Source organism: Erpetoichthys calabaricus, chromosome 9 (assembly GCF_900747795.2).
Source record: "Erpetoichthys calabaricus chromosome 9, fErpCal1.3, whole genome shotgun sequence".
NCBI classification, from domain to species: domain Eukaryota; kingdom Metazoa; phylum Chordata; class Cladistia; order Polypteriformes; family Polypteridae; genus Erpetoichthys; species Erpetoichthys calabaricus.
In genome coordinates, this window is record NC_041402.2 from 90,914,581 (window position 1) to 90,930,607 (window position 16,027).

Sequence of the window (16,027 nt, forward strand, 5' to 3'; positions counted from 1 at the left end):
CATCCCTCCTCTCTGGACTACAGCGCAGAGCCGTCCGCCGCCAGGCGCGTTTTGACAGAGAAGTTTTATTTATTTGTCCACGTGACTGTCGCGGAAACTGCCACATTGTAACTTTTTTTTTAGTTGGCAGTAGTTGATAGTAGAAGAGATGAGGAAAACAGCTTTGCGTCTTTCTACTTTTTAACTGTGACGAGCTGTAAACAATGAGGCGCGGAATGTTGGGCTGCTCCGCGGGGTTGAGAGATTCGCAGTTTTGAGCAGCGTCTTCTCTTCTCGCACTGTTTGTGACACTTCAAGTGCCCTATCGGCTCCTGGGAGAGTGGAAATCTTTGCGAATGAGTGTAATTGGCGCCATTGAAGCAGGACTCTGTTTGTAAATTACCCTGCACTACTACTTACTGTCCCTTAAGGTGAGTTTGGGTCACTAAAACCCCGCAACATTCAAGGTACTTTTAGTAATTAATTATTTTAAGAAGTAAATCACAGGCACGTAGTGCAAGGTTGTCAGGCAGAAATTTGGACGATCACATAGAAAATTTAATTTCTATACCACAGCAGTCGTGTAGTGCCTTTCACAGGGGATCTACTACTGAGAGATAATTCAAATACATTTTAGCTGCTGTTAGTACTACTTACCTGTTGTGTTATAGTGCCTTTAAAATGTAGTTTACCCCAAACCAATTCAGTAGTGCTCAATATATCTTTACTTCTTAAATGTTAATGTTTTACTGTTTAATAACTTATACACTACATTTTATTTTTTTCCCTTGCACTCAGTGAGCGAAGCCACTGGGTAATCAACTAGTATATATATATATATATATATATATATATATATATATATATATATATAGTTGTGACCACTAGGGGGCGTGGCAGCACTGCAAATCCCAGACACATCCTAACAGACACAAGTCCTGGTTTCAAATAAAAGGTTTTAATATAAATAATTACATCTACAAATGCTTCTTTAATGTAATGGCACAACCACAATACCTAAAGACAATTTCTCTCTTCCTTTCCTCTACTCCTCCTAGGCGATCTTTGTCCTCTTCCACCCAACTCCAACTTGTCTGGGTGAGGCAGAGTGGCTCCTTTTATCTGAGATCTGGGAGTACTTCCGGTGCCAGTGCACTACCTGTAGGAAGAACTTCCGGGTTAGATGGGAGCCCCACAAAGTAGGGATCATGAATTCCTGCAACACTCTCTGACAGCACCCATGGCACCCAACAGGGCTGCTCTACAGAACTACAGGTCCTAGAAAGTCCGCTGGTGTTCATACAGGTACTGTATCCCTGGGATGTTGCCATTTAGCATGTCGGAGGAGCTGATGGTCTGAATAAGTAATCTTCCCCATGTCTCTCCATTACATGAGCCTTTCTACTGGGTAAGGGAATTCAGTCCATCTCTACTGGGACTTCAGTGTTCCCACTTATCAGATGGCATCTGCCAATCTTCTGGCTAAGGCAGGGAATACACAAACCATCCTTTTTGGCCATTCAGTACGGTGGCCTCCTAGCTAGGTAACGGATCACACACCATCCCGGATCCCAACACATGCTTGCTGTCCATCACTATCGATATATACTCACCAGCCACTTTATTAGGTACACCTATTCAGCTGCTTGTTAATGCAATTATCCAATCAGCCAATCATGGCAGAAACTCCTGACATTGTCAGGACAGCCTACTGAAGTTCAAACTAAGCATCACAATGGGGAAGAAAGTTGATTTAAGTGACTTTGAACATGGCATGGATGTTGGTGCTAGACGGGCTGGTCTGAGTATTTTAAAAACTACTGATGTACTGCTGATTTTCACACACAATCATCTATAGGGTTTACAGAGAATGGTCCGAAAAAGGAAAAATATCTAGTGAGCGACAGTTCTTTGGGTAAATATGCCTTGTTGATACCAGAGGTTGGAGAAGAATGGTCAGACTGGTTTGAGTTATTAGAAAGGCAACAGTCACTTAAATAACCACTTGTTATAACCCGAGGTATACAGAAAAGCACCTCTGAGTGCATAACTCGTTGAAACTTGAAGCAGATGAGCTACAGCAGCAGGAGACCACACTGGGAGTCACCCCTGTCAGCTAAGAATAGGAAACTGAGGCTATGAGTTGCACTGGCTCACCAAAATTGAACAATAGAAGATTGGAAAAATATTGCCTGGTCTGATGAGTCTTGAATTCTGCTACAACATTGAAATGGTAGAGTCAGAATTTAGTGTCAACAACATGAATACATGGATCCATCTTGCCTTTTATCAGTGATTCAGACTGATGGTGGTGTAATGGTTTGGGGGATATTTTCTTGGCATACTTTGGACCTGTTAGTACCAATTGAGCATCATTTAAATGCCACAGCCTGCCAGAGTATTGTTGCTAACCATGTCCAAAATTTTATGACTGCAGTTTACTCATCTTCTGGAACATGACAATGAGTTCACTGTACCCAAATGGCCTCTAATTATCTATCTCTTATATATTATATAAAAAAATCTTGGGTCGAGACGTGATCATCTCAGAGAGACACTTTGATGTCACGCAAGACTTGATCATCTCGGAGAGACACTTTGATGTCATGCGAGACTAGACATTACAAACTTAGGAAGCAAGACCCATGAGACGGTGACTTTTGAACGTCACACCCTACTTACAAACAATGTTAAACAAGTTCACGGACATTTAACCTCACAGTTGTTGGAATGATTTTGGCAGACACACTTCATGTGCTCTCCCTGCATAGAGTTTGCATGTTCTCCCCGTTTCTGCGTGGGTTTCCTCTGGGTGCTCTGGTTTCCTCCCACAGTCCAAAGGCATGCAGGTTAGGTGCATTGGCGATCCTAAATTGTCCCTAGTGTGTGCTTGGTGTGTGGGAGTGTGTGTGTGTGTGTGCCCTGCGGTGGGCTGGCACACTGCCCGGGATTTGTTGCTGCCTTGCGCCCTGTGCTGTGCTGCTTGGCTCCAGCAGACCCCCGTGACCCTGTGTTAGGATATGGCGGGTTGGATACTGACTGACTGACTGACTTCATGTGCTCCCAGCTCTTAAAAATGCTATACGCTCTAGATGGCACGTAAACGACTAAGTGAAGAAGAAAGAGCTTTGCGTCGAAAAGAGACATGAAAGCACTGGAGAGAAAAGAAGGCAAAAAAGGACGCACAAGAGAACAATAAAAATTTATGTGCAAATTCAGAAAATAAGGAAAGTAATAATCAGCCCAGACATCTCACGAAAGACACTTTAACATCCTGCAAGACAAAGCAGTGAGACAAAAGGACAGCTGCTGTACAGGCTTTTAAATGATTGTTGCACAGCACGACAAGCAAAACACGCAGCTCGGCAGCAGCAGCAGTAAGCAAGCAGGTGATCCGTCCGCATCTACAAAGTGTGCATTCAGCCACTCCCTTTACAATGCGAGCGGTAGAGACGTGCCTCGGGGTGGTATATATACATATATATATATATATATATATATATATATATATATATATATATATATATACATATATATATATATATACATGTACATATACATACATATACATAAAAATACATATATATATATACATATACATATATATATATACATATATATATATATATATATATATTGTAGCAGTAGAGGCTTGTGTCCACCTCTTGAACCCTCAGGTACCACTCCAAACACCAGGTAATAGTACAATTCTTCTTTATTGTACAATAACACAGTGCACCAAGCACCCTCCACTCCACACTACTCATATAAATCAACTCTCTACTCACAATACCAATCCTCCTCCCCCAGACACTTAGCTACCCTACCTCCAAGCTCAGCTCAGTGTCTGGGCTTTCCCAGAGTCCTTTTATACACCCTGACCCAGAGGTGTTCCTGCCCAACAGTCCACAGTTCCTTATTCCTTCCAGGTCAGGGTAAAAGTCCTTTTCTTCAACCTGGAAGTACGTCATCTCTCCTGCTCATGTGACCAGGACGTACTTCCAGGTTATAGGGCACATATGAGTCCACGGGCTTCCCGACAGCGACTCCCAGTGGTCCCCAAGGTATCCAGCAGGGCTGTGTATAAAAACTACATAGTCCATGAGGCCCTGCTGGAATTTGGGGCACGTCCATGCTGTTGGGAGAGCTCCTCCTGGCGGCCTGGGGATGAGGGCCGGAATAGGAAGCCGGCAATCCACCACAATATATATATATATATATATATATATATATATATATATATATATATATATATATATATATATACATACAGTACATATATATGTATAAAAAGTAACTGCCATGCAATGTGAACTAGCATGCTGACCAGGAGAGTGGAAGGTTCCTTGCCCAGATGGGAGGCCCCAGGTGGATGGACAGGTGTCCCAAGCAAATATATTCACAATACCTTTCCTGGGCTGGATAAAAGGGAAGTACAGGAAAGGACCACCTCTGGGGACTGTTTATTCCCCCAGGACGTTAGATGGCAGCAGCCTTGGATATCGATAATCAATCGGTAACCAGCAGGGAATGCTATGAATTGTAGTCCAGTAGAGAAGCCCTGCTAGGATCCATGAGTGCTGCAAGAGGGTGCTACAGGGAGTCACACTCCCTACTGTTTGGGGCTTCCATTTGGCCCAGAAGTGCATCAAGTCTGCGAAGCCCTGGCACCAGAAGTATTCCTGGGCCTCAATAAAAGGGACCACACTGCCTTGTCCAGGCAAGTCAGAGCTGGAAGCAGAGATGGGCAACACTCGACTGGAGGAGTAGCAGTGTGGTGGAGAGAGAGGGAGAAAGAAAGAACAAGAAGGAAGAAGAGACAACATATATAACTGTTTGTACAAGGTATTTGTAATAAAAAAAACCTTTTGCCTTCACAACATATATGTATACAGTATATATACTGTATATATATATATATATATATATATATATATATATATATATATATATATATATATATCTATTATATATAAAAATCCTGGGAGGAGACAAGACTTTTTTCAAGAGATTTTTTCTAGTCCCACGAGACGAGACTTTGGCCATGAGATTTTTTCAAGTCACGCCCTCCTCTCAACGATATTCAACCATGTACATGGTACTCTCACCTCTCATTTGTGTGAATGCTTTTGACAGACACATTTCCTGCTCTCTCAGCTCTTATAAATGTTAATGTTTTCCTCACTTTAAGTTCCCAATTAAAAAAGACATATTATGTCCAAATCTTATTGAAGAATTTCATCACGAAGGATTATCAATACAAAAAATGAGTACACGGGCAACCCTAGCACCGAGAAATGATGAAGTCAAACGGATTAACACCAAAAATGATGATCGGTTAGGCGGCAAATTGGTTAAATGATATCAATAGACTGTGCTGAAACAGTTGATGGTGATCGTGCAGAAGATGAAAACATTAACTTATAATATCCAGAAGAATATCTACAACCATTAACACTGTCCGGTCTTCCACAGCACGAATTACTGTAGAATGAAAGATGTATCCAAGAAAGGTAATGTAGTAAATCTTCCGTGAATAACATTAGACAACAAAGGAGATCTTGATATGCCATTTGTATTAAAACGTTAACAGTTTCCCATTAGAATAGCTTTTACAAAGACAATTAACAAATCTCAGAGCCAAACATTTGAAAAAGTAGTTTTATTTAATAAGAGAGAAACAAACGAAATTCAAACACAGGCAGGTATACGTTGCGTTGTCATGATGAAAGTCCAAACACAGAATCAAAATTCAATGTGACATTGACAAAAATTGAATTCACAAAATTGTTTTTCAGTAAAAGTGTAAGTTTAAAAAGTATTTGCATGTTAATTTCAAAGCTAAACAGAACGAAATCATATGCAATGAATAACTCTAACGCAACATGAAACATAATTTACTTTCAAATTATTATGTTTTACTATTTTTTAATATGGTTAAGTACTCGCTGTAATGTAAAATACTTCTATTATGCATATGTAACAATTCCCATGAAAATAAAAATCTGTTTAAATTGTACATCCGCATCCCCATACGCGAGTGGAAGAACTGCGTAGCAAAGCCCCCTAGTGTGTGTGTGTATATATATATATATATATATATAGTCTGGAATTGGCTAAAGCATCAATGGGCTCATATACACAAGATTCAGTAATGTTTCATGGGCTCTCATGAATGGAAACCTGTGGGAAACAATATGTACTAGCTTCATTTCTCTTTCTATCTTTAGAATGGAAGAGGAAACCTCAGAAGATCTGACATCATTTCAGCCTGACAGCCACATGCCCTGCCCTTTCCAGTCCTTACAAACTCCATATAACTGCCAGCCACTAGAAGGTTGACATTCATTTTCATACTAGCTTCCAAGTAGCTCACTGAAAAGAAGCTAACCTCTCACAATAGAGAGCTTTCCACAATGGCGAACAATGCCAGTTTTACTGAATCTCCTTCATTTATCGTCCTCTCTTCATTCTGGACATTAAATGGGGCATCTTTTGAGATGACAGCTGTTTATCAGCTTGTTGGCGCTTTGTTTTTAAATTTTCCTTGACACAGCTTATGAAGCAAACCTGGACACATTTTCAGTGATATTCCTGGGATCATCTGGAGTTTCAGGTCTTTGTACTTCAGACTTGCTTCATCCAGGTGAACCAATCAGGGTTGATCAAGTTGACTTGTGCCCTGGTTGTGCTCTTCAGCTGAAATTGGGTGAAGCAATAATTTGACTCAAAGCAGGAGCCATCCCTGCATCATGTGCCAGTGCTTCTTAAGACACCTACTATAGCAGAACATGTGATGCACAAATTAAGTAATTTGATTAAATTGTACAATGGTGTTTGTGTGTTCATGTCACTTAACATGCCTTTATTCTAAATTTTTAAATATGCAATAATGTCGAAATACTGACTTGTGTCCTGTCCAGGCTGATTTCCAACTATACACACAGGGCTGCCAGCTGCTCACAGCTCTGAAATGTATAATCAGGAAAGACAATGGATTGTCAGTGAATGGGCTGTTAGCTTTCTTAATGCCAAATGATTTATATGTTACCTTTCTAATAAAAATACTTCTAATGTAATCGTGTTGTTGTACTGTGTGTGGTCCAGAGGCCAAAAATCAAGGAGTCTGTATGCTGCACCTGGCTAGTCACTATCTGGAGGCTGAATTTTCTCATCTGGTTTGCATAACATTTCTCCATGTTTTTCACCCCACAACCTCAAAGTTGTTAATATTGGATGAAATTAAATATGCTAGTATTGAGTGGCAGTGGATGTATACGCCAATATGTTCTGTGGCATCTTGATCAGTGTTTTATTAACACATGAGTAGATGGACAATTTTCAGCAACCTGATTTTAATTCATGAAATTTTTAAATTGCTTCGCATAGAGTAGAATCAGGATTCCTCTAGATATACTGTAGGTAAGTGCAGAATTACGAGCCAGTAATGTAGTTTTTACTGAGCGAATTTGATGATTTTGAGGTGTTTTGAGTATATTGTAATTACAGCCTTGCGGTTATTGAGACTCTGGACAACCTGGTGGAATAACTAAAGTTACTTGTTTCCTTGTTTTAGGCAGAAAGGTTTAACTTGTTTCAAAACGTTTCTTTGCTTTAAAACTGGCAGCATTAAATGAGAGCAGGAAGTACATAATGGTGGCAACACTTGTATACTTATTTTAAAAATGCCGGAAAAAAACTATGTAGATACCGCGTTTCCCTTGCAATATACTTTACACGGGAGAACCGTTATCGCTTTTAAACCACGTGCATCTGCACTCAACAAAAAAGATTGTATATTTCAAAGCTCCGCCTTACTTGTTAATATTAATAAGGAAAAACTCCATGATTGGTTCATAGGAACTTTTATTCTCGTGGGGCGCGGCCTCGTTCCCCGTCCTTGTGAATAAATAAGTAAGTCTAATACTCCACTTCGCCTCGCAATAAGTCGGTTGGTTTTGCTAAGTTCATTGCGTTTGTAGGGTGGTGTAGTTTAGTCTTGGACCATTAAATCCATTATGAACAAGTGTTAAAATGGCTGTTTGGACACGCGCTGATAAGAATGGACTACTGGAACTATTGCTCCGGGATCGCTGGATTCGTGTTTTGGCAGAACTCACAAGAGAAACGCTAACTCTGACAGCAGATGCCGAAGTTAGCCCGGCGCACGCAGGTGCTGTGGATTTAAACCCCAATTCCGGTGTGTGGAATGGAATATCTAATGGTACAGGTCCAGCTGTGAACTCGAATCGGATCCAGAACCAACACGGGAATCACAGCGCACTCCGGCGGACCGGGAGCCCAGCAGGAGTTGCCGCGAATCCCACCTATGGGTTTGGTAGCCCCGGTTCTTTTCGCATTGCCCAGGACAACGGGAACAACTCCGATTTTGGAAGCCCTGGCTCTAGCTATGGTAGTCCTGGCTCCAGTTTTAGCAGTGCGGGTCCAGGGCGTTATGGAGAAAATAGTTTGAATTTAGAAAGTAGTCAGTCTGAAACGGTGAGAAAAGTTCGCATTGTGAAGCAGGAGTCTGGCGGACTCGGCATCAGCATCAAAGGAGGACGCGAGAACCGAATGCCCATCTTAATTTCGAAGATTTTTCCGGGTCTGGCTGCAGATCAGAGTCGTGCTTTGAGGGTCGGCGATGCTATCCTGTCCGTCAACGGTAATGATCTCCGCGAAGCGACCCACGATCAGGCCGTTCAAGCGCTGAAGAAAGCCGGCAAAGAGGTGACGCTAGAAGGTAAGTGTAAGAGGGAAATTACGGGGATGCGTCAGGGGCCTGGTGTGGTGGGCGGTCCTGCGGATTTAACTTCTAAAACGTGATTTCCGAAAAAAACAGAAGCGAGAAGTGTACCTCGAGGGGAAAAGAGTCGGGCGATCTGTGTGCAGGACTTTCCACTGCATTGACTCCGTGACAGCTTTTCCGAAAACCTGAGATCCGTGCGCGTCGCGGAAAGTCGGCAAAGTGAGAAAGAGCGATAGCTGAGACGTGCACCTCTTGCATCCCACCTCAAACAGAGGACGGAAAATGCTATTCGAGTGGGAGAAACCAGGTGACACAGCCCTGGCCACCGCCTTTCACGCGAATGCAGTTTACATTTTTGGAGTATATGCTATTAAATTGTGTATGATGGACTGCAGTATTTACTGGAACAGGCTGTGCAAATCGAATTTGTGCTGTCTTAGGTTTCTGTGATTGGCCAGACCAAATTTGACAATAAAACTGAGCTGGGCAGAATAGATCTGTCGGTTCTTAGTAACGGGTTATAATCACAGTTCTATAAACTGAGCATAAATGTAAATAATGGGCGCTACTTGGATTGCGCGCATCACGCTTCCTTATTTAAAGACGCATTCTGATAGATTAAAGGATCACACCTCATTCACAGTTTGGCATGGGTCTGTCAGTTTAAAGGGCGTTGTAGCTGCTTTGATAATTAATGTTTTAATTCTTTTTTTTTTTTTTACTTCAGGGTAACTTTTGTCACTGTCATGCTACATTTTGGACATTGAATGAGACATAAAAGTAATTGAGAACCTTTGACATCAACTGTGCCAGACACAACGCCTATATACTAGTTAGTGCTGTAGAGTTGAGCTGGCATAGGTTAACTAACCTTACTTTGCTTATTCCAAAAGACAACTTGCCCAGTGATAAACTGGCAGCTTGTCCAGAGGTTCCAGTTTTATGCATAATACTGGTAAGAAAGGCTGTGCCCCTATACAACAAAAAGTTGTATTAGACACAATCAAAAATAATCATTGGATCTTTGCTCCCATATATTTATTTTGTAATTCCGAATAATTGTTTTCCATTTATTGCCTACTGCCTCTTTTTCTTTTGTTATATTTCCAACTGTTTATTTTTATAGTGCTGATCTCTAAAAACTGGTTTAGGGCACTTAAATATATTAGATTTACATAAATGACAGTTTAGTAAACTGTCATTTGCTTACATTCACAAGCACTTGCCTAGGGAGGCCAACATATTCATTTAATAAAACCATGAATAGATTATAAACAGAAAGCAAAAATGGCTTACATGTGTGGCCATTCTAGATGTGTTCAAGTCCCTGTCTCCCAGATAGCCTAGCTTACCAACTTTCCTGCCCTAAAGTGCCACGCACAATTACTCCCTTTTACACCCCACAATCCGATCTCTGGCATCTTTCCCCCAGTTACCCCAAATTCTACTCCTGACTCCATAAGCTCCTGAATTAAGAGGTTCAGTAAAGAATGTATGGGTATTCTTTGTGATTCTGAATGTCTATTTATGCTTGTCTAAAATCAAACAAAACTGCTTACACTCAACATGCTAAAATGGATTTGCCTCAAGCTCAGGTGTATGTTTGTTTTAGTCTTACACATTCTTATGTTAGCTTTGGTTACTCTTTTACTTAATGTGCCATCAGTAGCAACCTAATTTGAATAACTAAGAATATTAAAGTAATGAATTTAAAAAAATTTTTGCTTTTTGGCCTTCTAGTGAAATTCTTGCATTTTTATTTTGTATATTGTAGGTAGTGATACCCATTCAGTCAGGGATAATTACACATAATGAAAGTTTGTACAGTACTTAGTTTCTGATGATGAAATTTCAAATAGCCGTTGAAAAGTGATGCAATCACCTGAACCTGAAAGTGTGTGTTTGCTGCCTGATATTACATGTGTATTTTTATTCATGTTTTATTCCAATTCACATGCTAATTTCTTATTTTGTCTTTTATTTTTCTTTTCTTCATTATGTAAAGCACTTTGAACTACTTTTTGTATGAAAATGTGCTATGTAAATGTTGTTGTTGTTTCTGCTGTCTGTCCTTTTTCTGTATTTTATATACAGCACTGTTTGTGCAGGAAGGTGACTTAAAGGTCTAGGTGCAGAGAGTTCAAATGTCACCCATTGTTGAATTGTGTAATTCTGGGGAGCACCTCATGACTGTGCATTGGCGTAACAAAATCTAAGAGCCGTTAAGTATTGTTAACTATCAAAGACAGTATCTCAAAGACTGACAGACTGTACAATCCTTCATCCAGTTTTATCCAATTATTGGGTCAGTGAGTTTTTTTTTTTTTGGTTGTTGCATGCACTTGAACCCTAATTGCTGTGCTACTGTATTTATTTACTTGCATACATAGAAAATGCATATAAAAGTGTTGTATGTGTTTGTGTGTATACAATTTACATATAATATAAAAATATACACACTTCTGTTCCTGAAAGCTGCAGGTATGCTTTCAAAGCAATTTCTCTGATTCTAGTATCTCCTTTGCATTAGATCTCTTGCAGCTTTGGAGTTCTTGTTTCCTGTTAGTCTGTGTGTGGGAAATTTTATTTAATATGAAATTAAGAAACTGGGAATATTTTATTTATATAGAAGATGTGGGTTGATGTGCTGGCTGACATTTTTCAGTTGCTTTTTGCAGTTTGCAAATAACAATTGAAGAATGATCATAATGCAGAATTCCCTCTATCTAAATCATAACCTTTGTTTCAAACTCATTTACTTGAATTGACCACCTTTTTAAGGAGTATTTAGATGGACAAGTCATTAATAAATCCCATCATATAATTAGCATTAGTTTGGTGAAGGAGCTCAACAAGAGGCAGGAATTAGCCTGTGATCTAAGACCACAGGCCCTTCACACTGTCTAATCTGCTTGCTTCATAATTCACATTTTTTAACCGGAGTACTAACTCTGCTCAGTTTGAAAGCACCTTCCCTGAACTGAAGAAGGTTCACTGTAAATGCCCAGACTCGCTCACATGGGGCCGCCTGTTAACCTAACATCACCTTTCATGGGCAATGGAAAAAATTAGTAACTGTCAAATTGAGTTTTTATTTTTAAGATTTTGGAGTTACCAGGTCTTTCCTGATGTTAAAAGGTAGTGGTGATGGCCAAATATGTCTTCATTTCGGTCAGAGCATGATGGAAGAAGCTAGAATATTCACAGTATTTTACATACTGCAGGACAACCTAGCGACTCTACTGACCAAGAACATGTGACATACTAGATTTTTCATAGTTGGTGAGACCTTCTTTGGGTTGTGGAAGAGAATGTTTAAGCTTCACAGACATAAATGCTTTTCTAAATATATGGCTTGAATGAAATGTCTATACATCGTAGTAGTGCTGGGAGGTATACCGGTTCATACCGAAAACCGTTTTTTATTTTTATCATGATATGGATTTTTCTTATACCGCAACACCGGTTTAAATAGCCTAAACAACATTCAGAACAAAGCGCAGTGGGAAACTGTTTAAGGGGGGGGACACTTTTCACTGCTACACCATTAAACATGCATACAACGGAATACATGCGTTAGTGGAGGTATTGAGTGGTGAAAATGGTTGGCGAACATTCCGAAACAGCTGTAGTAGACGATAAAGTTGAACATGATGACACAGAGGAACTTTTGCTGAACAAAGGAGTTGTGTCTATTGTCTGGAGATACTTTGGTTTTAAAAGGCCGGATGTGGACCACACAACTATTTACTGCAAATGCTGTTGAGCTAAAGTTGTTGCCAGAGGCAGCAACACGAGCAATTTTCTGCACCACCTTAGCCACAAACATGGTTTTGAGTAGATAGATACTTTATTAATCCCAAGGGGAAATTCACATACTCCAGCTTGTCGCTGAAGCTGCTCCTCTGTCTGGAGATACTGTTTAGTGGATGCAGTGGAATCTCCATGATTGACAGGAGCCTGCTCAGTGCCCGTCGCTCTGCGACAGATGTCAAACTGAATGTATGGAACTAAGATTTTTTATGTTTTTTCCTTATCCTGGTGAGGGTTAATGGTAATGAATAAATACCAGGCTGCTACCAGCCCTGCATGTAAAACCGACAGCTTAGGTTTTCTTTTCACTTCAGAGTACGTTGTAATAGTCCTTCTTCAACTTACAGCATGTATTTGCATTGTGGAATCAAACCCATGCAAGCAACTGGATTGTATGTAGTATCCATCAAAAACTTCAGTTGGAAATTGAAGTAGGTGAGTTTTAGCATCCTGTAGTTGCTGCACTACCCACTTATTTATCCATCCAATATTTGAACCAGCATTTTTGCACACAATGTGATGGGGAACCAGTTTGTACCATAGCCCACTAGATGCAACATTGGTCTAGCAAAGAACAGAATCTCCTACACCATCTGTCTGTTTTGAAGTTGCTTGTTAAAATTATGCTGCATGTCTTTTAGGTGACAGAACACTGAAGTATGTGGATAAAAAAAACTACAAACGCCAGTGTGACAGCATTTGGACTGGGAATTATAAGGACCCATAAGGCAGTCACACTGTCACGTTGACTGAAATAATTCATCATTTGATTGGATAGAAAATATATAGATAGATAGGTAGATGTACTTGTGTTTAGCATTTAGTTCTCAGTTGTATTCTTCTTTGATTCTTTTCATCTAGTGGTGATGTATTTTATGAAAGTGGCTATGTAATTTAAAGATGGGTTACTGTATAAGTCGGGTCTTGAAACTTGAAAAATCGATTATAAAATCAGACCCTGACTTATACGTTCATCCAAAAATATGACACTTTTTTTTTTTTATATATATCTTCTTGCTTCCTCCAGCCTCGGGCCAGTTTCTCAGACACATCGAATTTTGCAGCAGCACACTTACTAATTTCTTTCGCCACTTCAATGACTTTCAATTTAAAACCAGCTTCATATTTTCCTGTGATCGAACGCTCCATTGTAGTTAAGGGATGCTCTTACGATAAAGGTGTAGGAGGGTGTGAGATACAATAAAACACAAAACAGTGCAAACGTCGCTTCGGAATAGTTTGGGTATTACTGTGTGGTCACGTAGGCACAATACATAGGAAAAAAAAAAGGCAGTGTGCTCCATGGTTACTCACTCGGGTGGGTGTTAGTATACAGTATCATAATCTCTTGGACCAATAGCGTGAGTTTTCCGCATTCGACTTATATGACCAACGTTATAAAATACCGGAAATTATATGGTAAAATCAAGCCAGACTCCTCTGCGGGAGAACTTAAAATGCGAGTATATACGGTATTCCAACTCATTCATTCTTTGATCTAACCTGTTTAATTCTGTTCAGTAGTTTTGAGGTGTAAAGCTCATCCTGATGAAGATATTCCCAGGAATGTTCTTTTATATAGTGCTTTTTATTGTTTGCACCATCACATGGTGCTGGACAAAGCAACAACGTAAAAATAAATTGGCTAATGGCATCCCATATCTTTGCCTTGGCACGATAATCATTATCAGGTATAAAATGAGAACCAACCTTGAACAGAGGGCCAGTTCATTGTAGAAAACTCTTGTGCCAGTTAACCTAACCCATGAAATTATGGGATGTGGGAGGAAGTGGGGGTGCTTGCTAAAAATCCATACAAGCATGGAGAGAACATGTAAACTCCACACAGACAGTGGCTGGATTTGTAATCGTGTCCTCATTGCTTTGTATTGCTTTGATTTGACAGTGCTGGCCACTATGCCATGATGTTAGCTCGGTGTTATATGTATGTAATAGTAGTTTAAACGTTAAGATAAATCTTTCAGTGCAGACAATTTAAGGGAGTTTGTAGAATAATATTTTTATAAAGACAAGGACTGGGAATGTGCACATTTTCTGTGGACTGTGATATAAATAAACTTAGTGGTGAATAGAAATTACAGAAAGACCTGTCATTGAAGTAGTTTCATATGCTGTAGCTGTGGTGGCCCTTAAGGAGTAAAGATGAGGTATTCTGTTTTTCTGGATTATTGCTTCCTCAAAGTAATCCATCAAGTGGCTTTTATGAGATCTGGACCTCTGTGGGCCTGCACGAACTGCGGCTCAAGGTTTATAATGTGGTTTCCTTGTCTTGCAATTCTCGTGGCCAGTGTGTGAAAATTGTTTTTTAGTCACATAAATTTCCTATTTATATATGCACTTTCCAGCCAAGTTTTATTTTACATAGCTCTTGATACACTAATAGTAGTGAATTTCTGTGTTCTAGAAGCTGAATATCTTGTTTTATGCAGCAAAGAATTTCCATTCTAATGGAACATGGCAGACATGTCTTGCAAACATAATGTATAGCACTTTTATTTACAGGAATGAAAAAATGAGAATATAATTTTTTTGCTCTCGTATTTTCCTGAAAATGTGTAACTCTTGAAATTAAATTGTTTTTAGCCAGGTTTCAACCAAGATTTAAGACCTGAAGGGTTAAGTGAATGCTTAAAGGTTCTTGTTAATGGTTCATAAATAAATAACTTCTCCTTTCTAACAAGAAAAATCCCATCTTGCCTTGGCGATTTGTTTGTCTTAAAAGCAGATGGTGTTCATTTAGTTTAAAATGATGACTGAGTGCATGACCTGCTGGAAAAGAAACGTATTGAGTTCTCAAACAACGGAGCTGTACAGGGAAAAAAAAGTCCCATCTGGCCAACATGATTTGACTTAGTGGTGTATGGAGGAAAGGCCAGCTCAACCCTAATGTGTGACAATGGCACACTCAATAAGCCAAATATTTCCCGTTTCCTTTTTCTGTTTGGCATCAACTTTATTTCCTTGGGCTGCTTTTCGATGGTAGTCTTAAGCCATTTGTTGTACATACAGATTCAGAAAGTATGCAGCCTTGTGATAAAGTCATTAAAATTATTTGCCTTCTCAATAGTTTTTCTGTGAATTTGGCGAAATCACGGAAATGCTTGAGAGCTTTGAGCTCTGTTGAATTCATTGAAGTCAATGGTGAAGGATAAACAGAACTAGTTTGAAGTGAAATATAATGGAGCACTTGTCTTTTTAAGTGTTCCTGAGGGCTAGGGAAAGCCTGACAAATATGCTGGACCATTTATTGTGGCCAAAAATGTGACCTGAGCTATAAGCCAGCAGTGTTAACCACTGCACCAGTGTGCCTCAGACAATAAAAACAGATGAAATGATAACCAGAAACAAAATACAACAAATGGCCGCAAACTGCAATAAATAAATAAAATATAGATCATTTACATTAACAGAGTTTCGCTCTTGGGAAGACACACCTTCATTGGTTGTGCCACAAGTCGGCAGCGT

The 16,027-nt window shown here is 39.8% G+C and overlaps 1 protein-coding gene across 1 annotated transcript in view; it reads left to right on the plus strand.

Moving 5' to 3' along the window:
* The first annotated feature begins 7,871 nt into the window (after positions 1–7,871).
* The window catches only part of sntb2 (syntrophin, beta 2), a 327,074-nt gene continuing 318,918 nt past the window's right edge, over positions 7,872–16,027 (plus strand). Inside the window, exon 1 of the mRNA XM_028809888.2 lies at positions 7,872–8,722. Coding sequence (XP_028665721.1) covers positions 8,014–8,722 — 709 coding nt within the window. The 5' untranslated portion in view covers positions 7,872–8,013. The remainder of the gene's footprint in view (positions 8,723–16,027) is intronic.